At 36.6% G+C, this 23,007-nt stretch overlaps 1 protein-coding gene across 1 annotated transcript; it reads right to left on the bottom strand.

Annotated features, from left to right (window-relative positions):
• Nucleotides 1-7,855: 7,855 nt before the first annotated feature.
• On the bottom strand, nucleotides 7,856-23,003 carry LOC110680516 (Down syndrome cell adhesion molecule-like protein Dscam2; the record flags this gene model as incomplete). Its single annotated transcript, XM_021856311.1, has 10 exons — nucleotides 7,856-7,896; nucleotides 10,776-11,170; nucleotides 11,374-11,809; nucleotides 12,663-13,367; nucleotides 14,940-15,086; nucleotides 15,140-15,301; nucleotides 15,370-15,980; nucleotides 18,721-19,126; nucleotides 22,306-22,482; nucleotides 22,538-23,003. Coding segments are annotated over 10 exons (3,546 nt in total), but the record flags the coding sequence as incomplete, so codon positions are not given.
• Between the last annotated feature and the right edge of the window lie 4 nt (nucleotides 23,004-23,007).

Genomic DNA, 23,007 nt, shown 5'->3' with positions numbered 1-23,007 from the left:
TTCAAATGAAACGAGAAAACTTCTGGGATTCCTGCTTCGTGTAAATATATTAACGGAGTACTGTAATTTTTTACAATATCCGGTATAAATTCAACTGGTAACCGTGAAATTCCGACGAAAATACGGTGTTTTCCCCGCTGTTTCACCGATTTAAATAAAAAATGAGCTCTGTGTGCTCACAAAATAAAAATCTGCTGATCAATCTGAAATCCATTTGGACCACCTCCCGACCGTAACGGAAGAATTTCAAATGGGTTACATGCAATGCCCTGATTCGCTACTCGCCACATAGTAACGCACTTGCGCTAGTGTCTATGCACGAAAAATCGCTAAACAGGTAACGCGAAAAATATTTGTATGGCGAAATGCATCTAACGATTTATTTCTCAAATTGGGAACTATTTTAAAAAAATATTTGGTACCGGTTGTACGTAATGATAATGACTATCACGCCTACCAAATATTTTTTCGATTATTGCTTTCATTTGCGAGAAATTTGAAGTTAGATGCCTTTCCCCATACAAAATGAAACGAGAAAACTTCTGCCGATCAACTGTGGGCAAGAACAAAGCAGGTAATCCATTATAAAAAAGTTGATTTTGCCCTGATTTTTTTGTCCCACTATAGTTTGTGGACGCCCCCTTTTATCGTTTTGTGCGTTTTCGTGCGGCCGCTCGAGTCAGAACTTCTGTCGGGCCTTCGGTAAATCAGAGACATATCTTTTTGAGATTTACTCTGCGTTACGTTCATCTTGTACACTAAAAAAATTTAGCTCAAAATATAGGTATTACCGCGGTTTGAAACATTTAACCACAAAAGGGGTTACGGGTTGTCAAAAAAAAGATTTTCTGCTCACTTTTGTTAATTCTTGTTGTCGGGTTGATTAATTTTTATAAAAAAAATTCGCATTAAGTAAGGCGATACAGGTATTTTTCAATAATAGGTTCCACGTTTTATGCGCACGAAAGGCGGCGCTCGTTCGAATAAACAATAACGAAAAATTCTTCAAAAAAACTCTCAAATTCCGAATCGAAAAAAAGTCGGCGATCAGAGTAGCAGATATTTTTTTCAAAAAATTTCAGTTTATGCACCTTTTATGCGCACGAAAGTGGGCGGCGCTCGTTCGAACGAAAACTTGGTTTGAAAAATATCGGAAAGTCCCGCAAAGGCAATGCACCGAAATGTGGCACATTGAAGGGAGTGGGTGAGTGTGATCATTTCGTGAAATATTTCAACAACAAGTGGTGGGTGTTCATTACACAAATTGAAACGAGAAAACTTCTGCTGATAAACTGTGGGCTATTTAAGAAAAATATGTGGTAACCTCCAAGGTTGTACGATCTTTTTCGACTAATGCGGAGAAATTTGAAGTTTGTTCTTGAAGATTTTTTTCGTTGGGATTTCTTTCGAATAAAAATATCTATCGGAGTACTGTAAATTTTTAGCAGTATTCGGTATAAATTCACTGGAATCCGTAAAATTCCGACGAAAGTACGGTGTTCAGCTGTTTCACCGATAGATATCCTCAGTGTGCAAATCAGGAAATAGTAGAAAACCGAGAAACTTCTGCTGATCAATCTGAAAATCCATTTGGACACGTAACGGGTTTTTGTATGAAGAATTTCAAATTCAAATTGCCCTGATATTTTTGTCCCACTAGTGGTTTCCTGCGCGCTCGTGTACAACACGTTACAGTCCACCAACACTACTTAAAGATTGCTGTTGAAAATATAAACAAAGATCAGCTGTTCCCAGCAAAATCAAATGGCATTATATTTTCAACCAGCACATCATTTGCGCACGTGTTCGTGTCACCGATGCATCAGCGGAGCGCTCACTAAGTTTGTGAGACGCCCGAGCCTTTTATCGTTTTGTGCGTTTTCGTGCGAGGCGCTCGTTTGAACGAAAATACTTGTTGTCGTGTCGTTGAAATCGTGTCGGGTATAATCAGAGACACATCTTTGAGTATGTATCACTTGCGTTACGTTCCATGTACACTATAAAAAATTTAACTCAAATATAAGTTTGAAAAATTGGGGGGTGTTAAAACTCTCTTTTTATAAAAATAAAATTAAAAATAAAAAAATAAATATAGAATTTCTTCGAAAAATTTTTCAAATTTCATTATAATCGAAAAAAGTAAAGGCGTACAAAACAGGTATTTTTCAAAATAGTCCCGAACCAAGACGTGCGGCGCTCGTTCGAGTCAACGAAACGAAAAAATTAACAATTTCTTCAAAAAAAACTTCAAATTTCTCGCATTATCGATGTACAGGTACAGAGTACCACAGTATATTTTTTCAAAAAGTTTCAGTTTATGCACCTTTTTATGGCGGCGCTCGTTCTTCTTGTCGCGCTGTCAAACGAAAACTTATACCTTGGACAGACACTGTACAAATACCATGGTACAAGCTGTCAAGAAAATTATTCCAAGGGCTATCTTGAATGAAGACAATGGGTACATTGCATGCCATGATTCGCGTACTGGCGCCAACATGCCCGCTGAGCCCTGTAACGCACTTGCGCTAGTGTCTATGCACGAAAAATCGCTAACAGGTAACGCGAAAAAATATTTGTCATGGCGAAAAGCATCTAACGAAATTACTTCTCAAGTTGGGAACTATTTTCGAAAAAATATTTGGTACCGATTGTGCGTGATGATGATGGCTATCACGCCTACCAATATTTTTTCGATTAAAGCTTTCATTTACGAGATATGTGCAGTTAGATGCCTTTCCCATACAAACATAAAATGAGAAAACTCCTACTGATCAACTGTGGGCAAGAGCAAAGCAGGTAATCCATTATCAGTATAGAAACCCATTTCAAGATAATTGTACAACGGTACGTATACCACAAGTTGTCATAAGTATTAGGGTTGTATTTCTGTAAATCAGAGACATCTTTTGAGTATTTACTCCCGTTACGTTTTAAAAAAAACTTAACACACTAAAAATTTTAACCCAAAATAGGTTTGAAAAATTATCGCATACCCGCGGTTGGAAAAAGTCCCGCAAAGGCAATGCAACCGAAATAAATTCATAAATTTCAAAAATTATGAAGGGATCATAAAATTTCGTGAAATATTCAACAAAAGAGTGGGTGACAAAAATGCAAATATTTTTAAATGAAACGAGAAATACTTCTGCTGATCAACTGATCAAGGTGGACCTTTTTTTGAAAAAAATATGTGATACCGGTTGTACGTACCAAATGGATACCGATTAAGGTGCAAGTAAAATGAAGCAGTAGTTTTGCGCGTTGAAATCAACAATGCGAAAAAATAAAAACACACAGCCTTTTTATTTTGCAAATGCTGTGTTTTTTTTTTTTCGATTTGGTCGATTTTAACGGCGAAAACTGCTTTTTTCACTTTTGATCCATTTGCCTTAATGCGAGAATTTGAAGTTGTTCTTGAAGATATTGGACGCCGCCTTTTATCGTTTTGTGCGTTTCGTGCGGCGCGTTTGTCGCGTTGTCGCGTTGTTTAAACGAAACATACAGGGTCGGGTAAATCAGAGACATCTTTTGAGTATTTACTCTGCGTTACGTTCATGCACACTAAAATTTTTAACTCAAAATAGGTTAAGGTCATAAATTCTCGAAAACTTATTCAAATAGTCTCAAGTCAAAAAGTGCGTCTGCGAAACTTACTACGTGTTTCGCAGACGAAATTCCACATCTACCCACTAGATTTTTAGAACGTTTAATTTCCGGATTTACAAAACGACGAAAGTAAGATTTTCAACATTCGCAACCTAACCACTACTTTCGCCGCCCCGCTGTATAGAGAGACAAAGTGACTTAACCACGAATCAAAACAAAACACTACTTGAGCCGATTTTACACTGGTAGAAAAACGTCGAAAGTAACTGTATGAAACGGCTTATCATTTTGTTATAATTATTTTTGTTGAAAATAATAGAAACTACCTAGTTTTTGACGCGATCTGATTGTATGCAAAATTTGAGCGATGTACACGGCGAAAATGTTAAAAAGGTGATTCATTTTAAAACAGTTTTGGAAGACAGGTTGTGATTCTTCTCAATTAGTTTTCTCAAAACCGTATGAAAGTTACTTACGTCGATTTGAAAAGTAATCGAGAATTGAAACCTGGCGTGGGTGTCAAAAATGCTCTCTTTTATTATCTTCAAAAACACTTCAAATTTCTCGCAAAAGTAAGGCGATCTGATTACAGAGTAATCAGATATTTTTTCAAAAAATAGCACGTTTTTATACGCTCGTTCGAATGAAAAACTTCTTGTCGCACTGTCAAACGTTGTAAATCAGAGACATCTTTTGAGTATTTGCTCTCCGTTACGTTTACACCACTGACAAATCGCGATCACAATTAAAGTCACGAGGGCATGTACGGCCCAATGCTAAAATCGTTGTGTTTGGTTTTTTTTTGCAAATTAGAGACATCTGTTGAGTATTAAATACTCAAATTAAATACTTAAATCACAGACAAACAGACGTAACACTGACGAAATTTCCATCGACCACTTATTTAGCGATCATTTCAAATTCGACATGTCACAACCAGGCGCGCGCGTCGTTTTCCTTCGTGTTTGACGTTTCACACTACCGCCATCTGCAGGTCTTGTTGCACGAAACAGTATTTCGTGCAACATGCTCACCAGATGATGATGGTGTAAAACTGGGTGATGGATTTTAAAGAAATTTGTTTCAAGTGTTACGTCTGTTTGTCTGTGCTTAAATTTTAAGGTTTATTAAAAAATACACTCCAAGATTTGTGCGTTGTGGCCGTTACAACGGTCGGCTACCCTACTCACGTTATCTAGAAAAAGTTTGTGAAGTCTGTGCGTGAAGCGTCAAAAATTTTACCCGGCAAGGAAGGGAAATTTCAAATGCTATTCAAAATCTTTTCAGTACATTATTTTGATTTTTATACACATTATTTTGATTTTTGATATTCTGCGGATTCTTTAGCTTATCATATAAATTTAACCCCGTACACTTAATTAAATTATGTTTTCAATTTTTTAGAAGAATTGGAAAATTGACTTCCTATGCATTGCCATGTGAAGAAATCTGAGCTTCACGCATAGGGTCAACTGTGGCAATTGCCTTCGTCATCGCGAATAACTGAGCTCATATTCACAGTTGATCAAAAGAAGTGATTTGATTTTGTAAGTGGAAGTGAAATTTGGCTTAACGTAATCACATTCGTAGTCGCGAATGGGCATCAAACTCAGAGATGCCAAGTCAACTTTTCAAAAATCTGCAAGATTTTAAAAATTTGTCAGGAAAAGTCTGGATCGCTTATGTCGTATATGAAGAACCTTAGAAGATATTTACAAAACCTTACAAATTCATTTCAAATTTTATCTGGATTTTCCAGATTTTTGAAGCGACATTTTGAGGCCAAATCTTCCAGATTTTTGTGAAATGTGGCCTCAAAAATCTGGAATATTCCAGACAAATCTGGAAGGTTGGCAACGCTGATCTTCAGATTTCCTGAAAATTACATTTTTCGAAAAATATTTGGTAGGCGTGATAGCATCATTATGAACAACCCATCGGTAGTTTCGGTCCACGCCCGGCACGTTTTAGAAAATAATTCTTGATCTCAAGACCAGCTCTGCTTGGCACATGTTATTTTCGATCATCCTATTTTTATATAGGGAAAGGCATATAACTTCACATTTTCTATAAATGAAAACTTTTCTTCGAAAAACTATTTTGCAGGCGTGTAGTCATCATCATTAGCAATACAGTGCCTTACCGATATTGGCAACAAGGTGTGATCTTATGTTGCCAAAATGGTGATGTTGCTGAAATCGGGAATTTTGAAATGCTTCTGTTTTTTATCTCTAAGGCCGTTTCATCATCGGTTCGTTTAACGTTTAGCGGTTTAAAATAACCCTGCTCTGGAGAGAACAGAGTTAGAAAACAGATTTTTTTCAACTTCTTGAGATTCCAATAAGTTAAAATCGCTAAAAGGTAATGCGAAAAATATGTGTATGCGAAATGCATCTAACGAATTATTTCTCAAAATGGATTACCTGCTTTGCTCTTGTTCACAGTTGATCAGCAGAAGTTTTGTCATTTCATTTTGTATGGGAAAGGCATCTAACTTCATATTATCTAAAATGAAAGCTTTTATCGAAAAATATTTGGTAGCATGATAGCCTTTATCATTACGCACAACCGTACCAAATATTTTTTTGGAAATATTTCCTAAATTTGAGAAATTATTCGCTAGATGCATTTTCGCCATACAAATAGTTTTCGCGTTACCTTTTAGCGATTTTTCGCGCATAGACACTAGCGCATGTGCGTTACTATGTGGTGAGTAGCGAATCAGGCCATGCATGTAATCCATTGAAAATTCGATTTTCTAGTGAAATTTGTCCATTTTAAGTTTTTTCATCCAATCAAATAAAAAGGCTTTTATTTAAAAAAAATTGGTTGAAATGCAGAAATTTGCACATAAAGGTTTATAAAGTTCAGGTGAACAAGAGATAACAAATTCAACTTTCTTTTAGCATTTCAGGTAAACTTTAAACGAGTTATGAAACATGAAACATTTGAATGATGAAATAGATAAATTATAATGAAAAATGAAAATGGATTTTTCACCCCTAGGGGAAAAGAGGGGCAAGAAAAATTTTTGTACGTTTGAAAGTATGGATGATTTGGTGCTTCATAGTGGAGTGACTCATTTTACCGAAACTCTTCACATAAAACGGACGACGTTTGAAAATTTACCTAAATTTTGGAGGGAGATTGTAAAAAAATATTTTTTGCTTCAAATAACAACTTAAAATTTTAAAATTTATGTTATTATAGCTAACTTGAAAGCTACGCTTTCAAATGAGACCTGTTGAGTTTAAATGGGTTATGATTTCGTTGAGATGAAACGAAGGTGAACGAAGTTGATGAATTTTAAGCAGTCCAATTTTGCTGACTTTCCCACACTTAGGATGCTGCCAAAAATCGAAAACAAAACAGATCAATCTCAAATTTGAGGAACCGTCTCAATGGCATAGAAGTTTATAAAAAATATGAACAAGTGATTTTGAGAACATGAGTTTTTGAGATTTTGTCCGGCCATGCGCCACTGTGCAGCGTTGCAGTTAAATATACATTATTAGATGGTGAAATGCAAAACGCTCTAGATTTGTGCAGACTAATTTCTTCTTCTTCTTTCTGGCGTTACGTCCCCACTGGGACAGAGCCTGCTTCTCAGCTTTGTGTTCTAATGAGCACTTCTACAGTTATTAACTGAGAGCTTACTATGCCAATGACCATTTTTGCATTGTATATCGTGTGGCAGTACGAAGATACTCAATGCCAGGAAATTCAAGAAAATTTCCAACCCGAAAAGATCCTCGACCGGTGGGATTCGAACCCACCACCCTCAGCTTGGTCTTGCTGAATAGCTGCGCGTTTACCGCTACGGCTATCTGGGCCCCTACTAATTTCGTATTGAATTGCAAATAGGTTTGTGCCCTCAATTTACAATGGTACCACTTCGACAATAAAAGTTATCGATGCACATAAAAAGCATTAATAATCAGTCAACCATCATTGGAATAGTAAATTATTGTTCTTATTACTTCAACCTTCATCGTTCATTTCAGTGTACTGTTATGTATGTGTTATTATAGCAATCATTTCGGATAAAAATAATACTGTTATGTGTTATTATTGCATTATTTATTCTCATAAATTACTCTGGAAACGTGGTGATTTTTCCGGCATTCTGAATGTAGGCGCTCTTGAAAATTCGTTGACTGGGCTATTACTATCAGATTCTGACAAATTGCTAGGAGCTGGTGTTTTGTTCCCGACCTAGAGTGATACTTTTTCTTCATATCTCGTGTGCTTATATCCAGAAGCTACTGGGTAGGTTTATTGAAGAATCTCCTGTAAAAAGTAATGAATGAAATTAGTAGTGGAAATTACAGAAAAAAAAATACAAGAAGGATACGCCTAATTATTATCCAAGAAGGTAGGATGCTGCAATCTGAAAAAAAGATGGCTCGATGCATTTCAAGATACCCTAATCCAGGGCAACAATTATCGGTTTTTGCATTTTGTTTGAATATTGCATTTAAAATGGAAATGTTGCATGAAGAATAATGGGTCATATGATAAGGTATGCTATTATCGGCACCAGAGCATCCCGTAAAGTACTTGTAAATGACCCAATGGTTGCAAGAAATTATTACATTCCTAGTAAAAAATCTTTAAAGATTGATGTGTCGCATGATATGGATTTGCAATCCATCGGATTGACGTCCTTCCATAGTGTCCTTCTCTAGGATATTTCAGAAGTACTTGTGGATGGCCTTATGTTGTATACAATGGAAATGGATTACCTGCTTTGCTCTTGCCCACAGTTGATCAGCAGGAGTTTTCTCATTTCATTTGTATGGTGAAAGGCATCTAACTTCAAATATATCTTGTTAGTGGAAGCTGTAATCGAAAAAATATTTGGTAGGTGTGATAGCCATCCATCATTACGGCACAACCGGTACCAAATATTTTGTCGAAAATAGTTCACTAATTTTGAGAAATAATTCGTTAGATCCATTTCGCCATACAAATATTTTTTGCGTTACCTTTTAGCGATTTTTCGTGCATAGACACTAGCGCATGTGCGTTACGGTGTGGCGAGAAGCGAATCAGGGCATGCATGTAACCCATTACTCAATATGCATTGCATTATAAATCCGTTGCACGTCCAACTAAGGTTTCATTTTATTCTGTATGGGAAGGGCATCTATGCATGATAATAAATCTTCGAGCTGTTTAGTGGAATACCTATAAGTAGATGAAAAAACCGAATTTAGTACTTTACCATTTAAATTCCACTAGAGTTTGTATCCTTGACAGATACGCGTATTTCGACCTCAACTGTAGGCCGTCTTCAGTGTCGAGTCTAGTACACGACACTGAAGACGGCCTTACAGTTGAGGTCGAAATACGCGTATCTGTCAAAGGATACAAACTCTAGTGGAATTAAATGGTAAAGTTACTAAATTCGGTTTTTTCATCTACATCTATGCATGCCCTCATTCGCTACTCACCACATAGTAACGCATATGCGCTAGTGTCTATGCACCGAAAAATCGCTTAAAAGGTAACGCGAAAAATATTTGTATGGCGAAAGGCATCTAACGAATTATTTTCTTAAAATTGGGAACTATTTTCGAAAAAATATTTTGGTACGGTTGTACGTGATCCTAATGACTATCACGCCTACCAAATATTTTTCCGATAAACGCTTTCATTTACGAGAAATTGACATTAGATGCCCTTCCCCATACAAAATGAAACGAGAAACCTCCTGCTGATCAAACTGTGGACAAAATCAAAGCAGGTAATCCATTGCTTTATGGTCAACATTTTCATTGTTTATACAGATCACAAACCCTTGGTGGGAATTTTCGGAAAAGAGGGTAGAAATTCAATTTTACAAAGATGCTGGTAAATCTAAATACAAGACTTTTTATTAATTTTATTCATAATGTCTGGTACGCTTATTCTTCGGTGTGATGCAAACGCAATATTTTTTTTGCTGGGATTTTCATGTGAGAGTTTGTACGGCTTGCGCATGATTGATATAAACGGAGAGTGGAATGAGAAAAAAAAAAATCAGCAATCACAGAAAAAGAAGACCGTCTCCGCGAGTCTCGTCTCAGAGTACAAGTAGTCAACAGATGTAGATGTAGCTTGGGAGTAGCTTTCCTTCTTCAATGTACGCTTTTAAGAATTTCAGTCATTTTAAAGTCAATAACGGCGTCGGCCACGTTCTTACGGTCAGCGGGAAAAGGAAGGATTATGAGTGTGACATCCATTGGTACTAAAGACCGAGAAAACCTCTGCATCTCCATGGTTGCCACAGGAAGGAGTTTGTTTTAGTGGGGACGGTTTAAAAGCTATATGATCTGGATTCACCTTAGTAGGTGATGTGACTCTTGCAACCTCAGTTCAAACAAGTTACCGATCAGTCTCTAAAGCCAACGTAAGCTATATACCTAGTACTTTTAGTGACAAACCATTAAAAATGTTCAAACGGCAAGTTATGTCTCTTAGGTTGATATGAAAACGAGCAACATGTCGATACTTATAGTGACAAACCATTTATGTTTTGTGAATAAATACATGAAAGCAACACTCCTGTCATTGTTTATGATAAATATGTACAGTCAACTCTCCACATCTCGATGTTCTACATCTCGATATCTCTCCCTATGCCGATGATTGCTTCGGTCCCTTCATTCTGCATACGATTTCCCTCTCCACATCTCGATATCCTCCTTATCTCTATATCTCCATATCTCGCTGTGTTCCTATTTATTTTTCGTTCCCAATTTTCTCTCCATATGTCGATATGAACACTATCAAAGGTTACTAGACCAGATTTAAGTGTTTCAGAAAAATTTAAAAACTTGAAATGAAGTTTGTTTGTTTATTATTTTCCTAGTAACGGAGTGATTTTCAATCTAGTGTTCACTAAATTAATGTTCTTTGTCTCGATCTCTCCCTATCTCGATGGTCCCTTCGATATCGAGATGTGGAGAGGCGACTGTATTTCAAAATGTGTTAAATATAAATAAAAGCATGAAAAGAGCTCACTAAATCGAACATCAATTTTTAACTGCAAATCCCAAAGCTAATTTTAACACTTTTTATTTTAATTAATAACATGTTGGGCTTGATAGCCAGCACCATCATGCACTTTCATTTTATTATTGAACTTACAATGGAAGATTCAATTTATTTAGTATTTTACTAACCTGCACTATGCGTTTTCTTATGCCAGCTTGTTTTCTCTTTGGCATTTCCAAATCCTGTGCACTCTAATAGAGGATATGCAGTTGCATTGAGCTCATTTTCAGGATGTCCAAATGTACGAAAATGCAGTGAATAATCCATTGACGATGGTGTTCTGTCGCGTGATCTCGTTTTTAAAATACGTTCGTTGTTGTCGTTGAATGTGGCATATGGTGATATTTCGTACATTTCGGAACTGTCTTCCTTGTCTATAATTTTTACTGGGGATGAACTATAAACCTGTTGATTACGTGCATATTCGCATTCGTCCTTTTGATTTGTGTTACTGGATAATTCACTGATGCTGTTTCTCGTATTCGAAAAGCAGTAAATCCTTTTATAACGAGTTAAAATGAATCTAAAAAAAACAACACGATTCAGCAATAAGCATCTTGGCTATAGGCATTGTAGTTTGGCAGAAAAATCATGCACCATCCGGGAATCGAACGAAGGCCGTTCCAGCATGGCTTTGTTCCATAGTCGCAGACGTTACACAATATGTGACAATACTAAGGAAGGCCTTTTTCAACATATTCATATGTAACTAATGAGAGTACTTACCCTGCAACTGCTATTGACCCTAAAGTTACAACTGCAACGCTTGTTTGAATCCATTGGAAATCATCATGCATATTGGATGTATCTGCTGTACTATCAATCTCAATAGTTGGATACTCGAACGGTGGTATTTTGTCTCCCGTAAGAGTAGTTGTTGCAAAATTGAACTGCACAGTTGTTTCTCCGGCATCATTATTGGAAGTTATCTTTAGTTCGTACCATGTACCAGGCACAAAATCGCAGAATGAGATACTTTTATTGCCCCGTTCTACTCCTGATATATCAGAAGAAACCGTTGTCCAGAAAGGTGTGTGTAGTCGACGATACTCGATAGAAAAATGTGATATTGGACATCCGCCATTATGCCAAGAACTGAGTTTTAAATACAGACAAGTTGAATTCGTTGCTATCAAATCATTCTCCTGAGGTATTTGTGGTGCTGAAAATAATGTTAACTGTACATGTTATGCAGATATTTTACTCTGATCAAAAGTTTAGGGCATTCAAGTATAACATGGCTATTATTAATGTTCATTAGGCTAATAATTTGCGCCTAAACTCGAGATATCAATGAACTACCCGTCATGTTCTCAGATGATCAACAGAAATAAAACCATTTTAATAGGTAAAAATCTAATAAACTTTCATTTTAGTATATTTAGTAGGCGTACAACTTACCACAACACTTTATTTTTTTTATTTACTCAACTACATGGTAACGCACAACGCTAGTGTTATTGTCCAAAAAATCGTTAGAAGGCAACACGGAAAATACTTGTATTGTGAATTGCAGCTATGGAATTATTTCTCGAGATTGAAAACTATTTTCTAAAAATATAAGCCTACCGAATATTTTTGGGATTAAAGCTTTCATTTTCGTGAAACTTGAAGTCATATGCCTTTCTTCCTAGAAAATTAAAAGATATACTTCTGCTGATTAACTGTAGACATGAGTAAATCAGGTAATCCATTTTGCGAGAGAACATGAATTTAATCCAAAAAGTGTTAACATCGATTGTAGATAATGAAACATTATATAAACAAATTAGTGAAAATGATATGAAATACAAATTTTGGTATTTCAAATATATGTTTCAATTTTCTAGAGGGGCTAAAATGTTTTCAGCGGATTATAACCACAAGCCCTTTTATGTAAGACAATGATTAGAAGATTATCTTTTCGTGACAATAATTATCAATGCTAATGCATTGGCATAGATAATTATTGTCACGAAAATATTATCTTATAATCATTGCAATGTAATGTAACTACATGTATCCAAAAGTCTTACCTTTGCCTTTCGTCCAAACAATGAGTTCTTCAGTTGAAGGTCCTATGCCAACTTTGTTATGTGCATTAATTTTAAAAATGTATTGCGAACCACATTTTAAACCGTTCAGAACATACGCATTTTGGTCTGAGGATATTGGAATACTGATCCAATTTCCATTAGTTGGCCTATAGAACAGATTATAGCCTTGTATAGGCGTTCCACTATCATTTGCAGTTTCCCACATGATACCAATGCTATCATGAGATGCATACTGTTTGGACAATAGTGTTATGTTCGGCGTCTGCAATACTATCAGCGTATACGATATATCATCCTCACCAAATAAATTCTTCGCTGAGCAGGTATAATTTCCGGAGAGATTTGGCTCAACGCTATGAATTTTTAAATATCCTTGTGAAATAGCATAATAGGGACTGAAAGTTACTGGTTGATCGTTCGTGATCCAACGTGTTCTTGGCGTAGGATTTCCCACTGCGATACACTCCAAAAATATTGTAGATCTAACGACAGCTTTGATTGTTTGCGAAAAAGATGCTATTTTTGCCGGTGCTCTAGTGCTGGTCGTTTGTGATATTACAGTAGTTGCTTCACCTTCTCCTTTTGAAGTGGATGCTGTGACCCAGAAGTCATACTTGCGATTTTCTAATAATCCTCGTACTTCATGCAACAATGGACTTGTCTCTTCTATACGTGCAATGTAACCTAGGAAAAGAAAATAACGTTAAATTAGGTTTAATAACTTTATAATTTTTTTAACTTTTTACTTTTCAGAGCGAAAATCTTTTTCTTTCTGGTGTTATACTGGAACAGAGCTTGCTTCTAAGCATGGAAAAGTTTTCTGCAGAGTCCTTGGAAGAATTTTTACACGATCCTGAACGGAATTCTCACAGAATTTTATAACAGTGAAATAAGAATATTGGTGGGACTCCAATATGCAATTGTTCGAAGTATCGGATATCATACAATTTATAAAATTCTTCCACTTGAATGTTTTTCGTTGATTGAACATCGTTAGATATTACAGTTTTTTATGTTTAATTCTAAAACCAATAAATATTTAGTCTACTAAAAATGTTGCGCAGCCAACATCTTCATAATTTGAACTTGTAAAATTTCATTACAAACGTTATAAGTAGGGAAAGTGATTCATTGGTTGTGGGTGTTCCTATAATTGCGGTAGTGCCATTTATATTGATTTTATTGGATTAGCCATAGAACCGACACTACCAATCGATATATTGGCTTGTCAATACACGAAATAGTAAAAAACATCGTTTAAATCGCTTCTAAATTGATGAAATAGCACTAAAACTGCTTAAACTTTTCACACTTGCACCAATAGTTGCGATAATGTGTTACTATAACGGAGGATTCCATAAGAAAACAGCGGATACGCAACTGTAGGAACTCATGAAGGTGATTATACAACGAAGCCACAACTCGAATTTTCAAGAGCATAAGTCTTGAGAACTAAACTGCGATCTGCGTTGAAAATGTATCTCATTGGTCACATACCAGCAAGCAAGCAATTTGATTGATTTTCAATGCGAACGGTTATCAGATTCTCCAGTCTTGTGCACTTGAAAACACAAAGCATGGCCTCGTTTTATAATCATCTTAAAAAGATACCGCAGGAACAGTTTATCAATAGTAGAGGTATAATTTTTCACTGAAATCATTTTTCTCATTTAGTAAATGGTCTTTATTTCCTTTTTTAACAGCAATAGGGTGTCTGTACCAATGATAGAGACAAAAGTAACGGGTTGAGGAATTAAAATTCGCCAGAAAATAACGGAAGCTCGTTTATCATATCTGAATAGCCACTCTATGTACATTCACTTTACTTTGCACTTCTTGAATTTTGAGCGATTAAATTAAGTTGAATAGTGCAGTGCTTAATACCTCCACTATTAGAGCATTTAGCCTAGTTGTATGATGTAGAGTAACTATATTAAATTGAAAGTGAATTAAAATAATACAATTTTCAAAGAAATGCAAAATAGACGTCAATAACTCGAAAAATGTTCTAGGAATGAGAACATTTCAATGATTTGAGTGGAATTGCGTGATACATTTCAGCGCGGGACAAATCATCATAATGCGGTAGGTAATATCCCGCTAAATGCGAGACGTCTGGTCACTTCAAATTACACTGAAATTGAGACATTTTATTTATTTTCTCCTTCCTGCTTTTCACCAAATTGGAGGGGCCAGATGAGAAAAAAAATTTCAAATTTGTTCCGACCTTATGAACAAATAAAAAAAACTACTTACTTTTTGCTGGTCCAATTTTACCATTTTCTTTACTAAAAATTGTGTAATGCGAAATAATTCCATTGGAATGAACGGGTTTTAGCCACGATACTAAAATAGAATCAGCAGTCAATGTAAGAGCTTTGATACCAGCCGGTGAATTTGGCACTGAAATTATAACGATTAGTAGGATTTTTGATTAGAAAAAATAAGAGCATTACCGTCTTCCTCGGTAGAACAATACACAGGACTGCTTGCCATTCCGTCCCCTGACAATGTGAAACTAAGAACCTGAATGGAATAGTTTGTTGCCTTTAAGAGAGCCTGTAGGTATGTTTCTAAATTAGATGTCCTTTTGATATCATATGGGAGTATAAATTCATCTGAAAATATAGTTTTATATAGATTTCTTTTTTTTTTTTTTTTCATGAAAACGAATATAGCTGCTTACTGTTATTGGCTAGTGGCCGGAACAAAACTTTATACCCTTGTAAAACACCGTTGTGATATTGAAGGGGAGGCTCCTGCCAGACAATTTTAATACTCTGAGAAGAAAGACTTTGACAGGTAACGTTTTGTGGAGGGGCTTCTGGGATATCTTCCATTGTAGTGCCATAAGTAATTGGACTCCATGGTCCAGCTGACATTGTATTGTATGTTCGTATCTTCACGGCATATCTTGTAAATTTCTTCAAATTGGCGATCGACATTTTTGTAGTTGCCCAACCATTTGCAGTAAATGTTAAATTCGTTACATTGGTGTTCTCTATGTAGTTGATATTTTGCTTCTCCTCGACACAACTTATAATGTAACCTAAGAGTTCACCGTTCCACGAGTTTTTGTTAGGGATATTCCACGTCACAATCAGTTCACCTTTTCCCCCGGGTTTTATTTTCAAATTACTAGGTGGTTCTGCTGGCGCTTCTTCGTGTGTTTTTACCACTAAGGGATTGGTAAAGGATGAACTTTCGATCTCATTGATCGCAAGCATTCTCATCAAATACTGTGTTGCTGGATGGAGTCCTATAACATACGCCTCATCTCGCGTACTGCTTTCAACACTGTCGAAGAGAAATGAAATTTGGTTATTTAACTAAATATAGTCCGTTATCTTTTATGCAATTCTTGAGCTTTTATCTGAAAATAGCTTAATTATTAAGAGTTGTGATCGATCTTTGAAGTTCTGCTATACCTAGTTTTAAAGATTAAATTTCCTGTTTATAACCATTGAATTATAAACTATGATAAAACATTTCCAATAAAAAAAACATTGTCCTTTCGTTTTGGAGATAGTCGTTTATATTATCCGGCGTGTATACGGCTAATGTTTATCACAAAAATAGGCATCGCCAAATCCTCCACCGTTCGAAAATGAAGGGTTTTGGCAATCATTTTAAATGTTCCTCGAAAAAATCCTCCGAGGGATCCCGAACAACTTTATTTTAAATAAAAATTGTCTCCAGGTTAAAGCTAAGTATGCTGTTCCGCTCAAGAAAAGTAAAAATTTCTGCGGGAAGAAATGGTCAAGAAATTTTCAACAGGAAGCTCCATTCGAAATAACATTTCTTTTCAACTGCGTACTGTGATCAAAGAAAAATGCTTTTCTTGACCATTTCTTGCAAGAAATTTTCCACGCATCGAGATAGGCAATTACTTTTCTGTTGAGGTGCATACTTCGCTTAAAGGCTGGTTCGCTACTGATAAGAAAAGGAATCGCCTATCTCGATGCGTAGAAAATTTCTCCCCAGAAATGGTCCAGAAAATCACATTTTTCTGATCGCAGTACGCAGTACTATTCTTGACCTAAACCGCATACTTAGCTTAACATGTTTATGAGTTTTCTCGCTGTTTTGATCTAAAATGACCCGATTTTGTCAGCCCCTTTTAGCGAAAAACTTTTTATTCTGACCGTTTCATGAAAGAATTTTCTCAAAATAGTAGTTATGTTGAAGGTACAATGAATATTGATAATTTGGGAAAGAAATAACATTGATAATTTGATCACACTTTGAATTACAGCCGAAAAACGTGTTGAAAAGGGGCTGACAAAATCGAGTCTTCTATGTAATCGTTTACAGCTGAGGACATACAGCCTCTGATTGTAGCCTACTTCGATGTCAAAAAGGACGAAAATGCAGTGAAAAGGAATTTAAAAAAAAGGTTGACAGTTTTCAAATGTACCGTGTTAATTTGAATTGCCCGGACGCTTCGAATCCCGGACCTTGACTAACACTAAACATATTTTTTCGATAACTTTTATACATGGAGAAGGTATTTAGAAGATATCGCAATTATGCATCCTAGATAAAAAAAAATCGGAATTTAGTCCAAGAATACCGCAAGTTTTGTCTTCAAAATACAGTGAGTTTTGTCTTCCAGCTATCAGTATCATAAACACGGTATATAGAGAAAATCGAAACCTCAAAAATATGTTGCAGCGATACGCTCCTCAATGCAAAAAAAAAACTGCAGTCACTATTCAAGAACTTTAGTGAAAAGTCTTTAAGGTGAAGAATCGAAGCCAAGCTTCAAATTTTCAAGAGCACAAATCTGGAGAACCGAACACCCGTTTGAGCTGAAAACTTAATCGATTGGTCAACACCAGCTAGTGCCCAATCGATTAAGTTTTCAGCTTAAACGTGGGCTTCGTAGCCGTGCGGTTAGTGCCACCGAGGCATTTAGTCGCATCGTACTACTTTTCGAAAGGAATGTTTTCCGACTGTGATTCAAATGTGGAAAACGAAAAACTACCCTTGTCGCTTGGTTAACGAAGCATGACGGAACATCAGACTGGTCCGCTACATGATGTTGTAAAGTTTCCAAAAACGCGCATTTGCCCAAAATTCCACGCGGCGAATGTTCCCGGAAAGGTTTTAGCGCATTTGCTCAAAATGACACGCGGCGTTCCCTGGAGGAAAGGAACAACCTCGGTTTTGCTCTTTTTTCACCTCATTCTTATGGGAGATATTTAACATTGCGGTGTTTCATCAAACGCGGTTGTTTCTTTCCAAGAACATTCGCCGCGTGGAATTTCGGGCAAATGCGCGTTTTTAGAAACATTACAACAGCCGCGCGGTGTATCATATTCAGCGGACCAGTCAATACAACCGCGTTTGATGAAACACCGCAATGTTATCTCCCATAAGAATTTGGTAGGGGCCTTCCTTAGCATGGTGGATAGACTTTGCGGCTATAAAGCAAAGCCATACTGAAGGCATCTGGGATCGATCCCCGATTTGTCCAGGATCTTTCCTTAATGGAAATATCCTTGACTTCCCTGGGCAAAAAGTATCATCGTACCTGCCACAAGATATATGAATGCAAAAAATGGCAACTTTAGCAAAAAAGCTCTCAGTTAATAACTGTGGAAGTGCTCATTGAACATCTAGCTGAGAAGCAGGCTTTGTCCCAGCGAGGACGTAATGCCACGAAAATGGTGCGAAGAAAAACGTTATTTGTCATCACTTTTTTCCATAGGAAAACTACAACGCCTTTGCTTTTAATTTTTTTGTTCTTGCCTATAATAAATAATTCCCTCGTACCTCCCAAGTGATGTTGGACATAAAATATAATTAATATCTGTATCAGTCTTGGAGATAATTCAAAAATGACGTCCATCATTTTGGGGAGGGAGGTTGGTTTTACGAAAATGTGACAGAGCATGTATTAGATATTGGAAAAAGCAAGACAGAAGAATGAGGGGGTTTAGAATCATGGACGTCATATTTGAATCTTCCATTATTGGAAAGTGATAACTTTAAAAAAAGCTATTCTTTTGTATCATGTCATATAAATACTTACTTTTGGACCTCATTAACTTTTGACAATGTTATGTTAACTACCGATGGATTTTCCCATGATGTATCCAGTTTTGATCCTAGATAATCCTTAACCATACGTAAAGGTTGATACTGAACGAGATAGCTGAGCACTGGCGACATTCCATCGTACGGTCGTTTCCAGGACAATCTAATTCTTCTGCTTCCCACTTCTAGTACTTCTAAATCCGATGGTGCATCGGGTCGTTCCTGTACCGCGAGATGTATAACATGTTCACTGGAACCATAAGAATTGTCTGCTGCACACACATATTTCCCAGAATCATACCGTTCCGTTTGACTTATGGATAATTGTGATCGAACTCCGTTTTCTACTTTCATCTGTACAATGCTGTACCTAGAATTAAAAAAAAAAAACATAAAAATAACTATTTTTATACTATGGTATGATACCACTGATTGCATTGGGAAATTCCTGTAGCGGTGACCAGTTATCGTTTTTAGTTCTAATTAATTTGCCTAAGCTGCATTTCTCTAACTGTTCTATTAAAGTTAAATCGCTTTCACCTTATTTCGAACAAACAATTCAATATATAACTAAAAACATCATTACACATGTTGCAAGAAGTTAAATTAGTTACATAGTTGACATATTATTTGAGTTTTTTTTCTTTTTGAAATAGTACACTTCATTCAATTTCATGAGGTTTAAATTGAATAAACGGAAACAACTCGCAAAGCCTTTAGACCTATAGGCTTATAAGCCTTCCTCTGTTCTTTTGAAGACAATGCAAAAAATAATTGATGACTTCATCAACTCAGGTTAATGGGTTTGTAAATATCAATTTGGGTATCAATCAGGTAAATCTACCATTACGGCGCTGCAATTGCTGGTAAATAAAATCGAGAAATCTGTTGAAGCCAAAGAAATAGCCGTGGTTGCTTTTCTCGATATTGAAGAAGCATTCGATAATACATCTTACAGTCATAGAGCTTCAGCTTGGAAGCAAGGGGCTTGGATAAAAGTGTTATCGAATGGGTTATGACTATGCTCAAGGATCGGAAAAATTTCTACTAATCTAGGAGGTGCGCAAATATCTATAAGATCTACTAAGGGATTTCCTCAAGGAGGAATGTTATCGCCCTTACTGTGGTCTCTTGTAGTAGACGAACTCCTTAGAAATCTAAAAGATCAAGGTTTTGAGGTAATTGGATATGCCGATGATGTGGCCATCTTGGTTCGTGGAAAGTTTTGATAACACAATTTCCGATCGGTTGCAAACTGCGTTAAACATTACTCTCAAATGGTGTAGAAAAGAGAGGTTGAACGTTAACCCTTCAAAAACTATTATCGTGCCTTTTACCGGAAGGAAAAAGGTAAAGTTTACACAGCCTTCTTTGAATGGAGTTCAAATTTAATTTTCGGAAGAAGTTAAACATCTTGGGGTTACTTTGGATAAAAAGTTGAACTGGAACTCTCATCTGAGCAAGGTCATACGTAAGGGTACTAATGTCCTATGGGTCTGCATTAAAGCCTAGGAAAAACTTGGGGACTGCGACCTAATATGGTAAACTGGATTTATTCAACAATAGTCCGACCAAAAATTTACTTATGCTTCGCTGGTATGATGGCCCAAGACAAATGAGGTAACCGCTCAGAAGAAGCTGGCTAAGTTATAAGACTTGCTTGTAGAACAATGACAGGGGCAATGAAAAGTAAACCATCGGTTGCCTTGGATACCCTCTTATTATACTGCCTTTGCATTAAACTGCAAGATGCAAAAAATGCCTTGCAGTTTATTCGTTATAATAAAATACTAGATAGTGATTTGATTGATCACATGAAGATCATCAAGGAATTCAATTTGAATTCCGATATGAAAACAATAGAAATTGGATGACAACGAAGACCAACTATGATGTTCCCTTTTAAAGTGGTTAAACCAAGCCGCTATATTTGGGATTCTGGTGGGCCAAGTTTACGTCTAGGTTCTATTGTAATTTATACCGACGGGTCAAAGATGGGCGACAATACCGGAGCTGGAGTTTTCGGTCCTGGTATCAGCAAGGTAATCGCTATGGGGCGCTGTCGCACTGTGTTTCAAGCTGAATACAAGCCAAATGTTTGTTTCAAAAGTTTTTTTTATAGAGGACAATGGGCGACCTCTGGCGATTTTTCTTTGCAAAAGTAAGTTTTCCCCATAGTAAATCCCATACAAACTTTGAAGGGCTGGCGCTAGAATATAGTTTCCACTGATCGAGCTGAAATTTTGCACAGTTGTTATGGGCCTAAATGCAATCCAAAAAGTGGACTGGAGCGAGAATCTAAATTGTGTCCCATAACTACTGCCCAAGTAGGTATCATCTTCAAAAGATAGGAAGAATCCAATCCTCTGAATGTCGCTTTGTCAAGCTAAAAACGAAACTGCTGACTATTTACTCTGCAACTGCGGAGCATTGCTTAATCAGAGAATGTTAACATTTGGAAAAGGGTTATTAGAGCCCTTGGAAATTTGGCAAGGTAGTCCTAATAGGGTACTAGACTTTATAAAACGAGTTGTGTCCAGTTGGGACAGTGTGACACATCAACCAATGTCTATCACATCTCAATTGTGAAAGGATATTTGATGAGCACCAAATAAAATATGGGTTGATACCACAATATTCCTAAATAATGGAAGCAGTGATTAAAAGGCTCTACAGATGAGATAAAAATAATTGAATAAAATAAATTAAAGCTTTGGGAGCCTTCCTTAGCCGAACGGTGACGTTTGTGGCAGTGACTAAAAACTGCATTTAGAGCCCCCGATAATAGAAGAGTTATCGTAGAGTTTGAAGAAAAAGTATGATTACTGGGAGAAAGCCCAGCTCCAGGCTGAACTTTTTAAGCATGGTAGGAAGCAGCTGTAATCGTAACCTTTCTTCTTCTTTTCTTGAATACCTTTTGGAATCAGCTTTAGTTTTACTGCATATGTCTTGATCCAATTATGTATGAACTATATTGTACAATATTGTTATGGGAGTTTTAATTTTCTAGGGGGGCTTAAACTTTTCCAGGGATTGGCTATGACCCCCGTATTTACGCCAATGTTTATGGATAATTTTTCGATTCTTAGAGCCGATGCGAGATAGGTTCAATTTTAATTTTTCTTCTAATCTGACAACTTTAATGTCAAACTTCATCATCATATTTAAAAACCAACTCAAACCTGATCAAGTGAACTAATTTGAAGGGTAAGACCACCAGAAACTAACAATATTGTCGAAGCTCGGAATTTTCCCATTTTGTAAAAAACTGGTTCATTAGCGAAGTCACTGAAAACTGTCCCTTTAAGTGGCCAATGTCCTTAGAATGATTTGTTGGACACCAAAATTTGCCAGTTTTAGAAGAAAATAAAATTGACCTATCCACCGGAATCGGTACCACGAGGTACGATAAACATTCAAAAAATTGCACTCGATGTGAAATATTACCACCACCCTCTCCTCGCCGCCTTCTCTAAGGTGTTTTAAATCATAATGATTTTAATTCAGTTGCACAGCTAGCCACATTGTGTTTTACCATACTATATGTGTTGAAATCTATCCGAGAGTCCCATGGTGTGACCAACAACATCAATAGGTTCGTCCCTAGAGCTAAGCAATTCCAGTGTAACAGTATCTCCTCGTCGCGAAAGACATTTCTTGGATGGTATGTCGAAATGAGCTGCAACATGGACATCCAGATGGATGATTTTTGAAAGGTCAGATCCAACTCCATTGGATGCCTCGCACATGTAGTACCCTAAAAGATAATGAAACGATAAGATTTTTTTTAATCTAGAGAAAAAAAAACTTACCAGCATCCGAGGGTGTCGCATAGTTGACACTGAGAGTGTTGTTCTTTGACGGTATTGAATGAAACTGTTCAGACATCTTGCCTTGTCCTTTCAACCAGGTTATGCGAGGCTGTGGGAAACCATCTGCTTCACAAGGTACTGAAATAGTATTACCTAGGACTACAGATAAGTCGTTTGGTTCTCGTTTCCAAGTTGGTGGGACTTGCACCAGAAGCTCGGCAGTGTAGTTTACTTGAGCTGCAGCGTTGAGTGCAAAACACGTGTACTTTCCACTGTGCTTAGCGGAAATTTCTTTCAATATCAACAGAGTAAAAAATTCATCCTTTATCTCAGTCACTTGTAAACTGGGTGAAATAATTATTCCGTCTTTCTTCCAGCTGAAGTAAATCGGGATATCACCGGACGATACCGAGCAAGTAAGCTGTGCTCTTCCACCAACCTTCACGTATTTGGGAAATGAAAACGGTTCA

The sequence above is a fragment of the Aedes aegypti genome, unplaced genomic scaffold (assembly GCF_002204515.2).
Source record: "Aedes aegypti strain LVP_AGWG unplaced genomic scaffold, AaegL5.0 Primary Assembly AGWG_AaegL5_hic_scaff_1526_PBJ_arrow, whole genome shotgun sequence".
NCBI lineage: Eukaryota > Metazoa > Arthropoda > Insecta > Diptera > Culicidae > Aedes > Aedes aegypti.
Note: the sequence above shows the minus strand (reverse complement) of the source record. Positions and strands in the feature narration are given on the sequence as shown.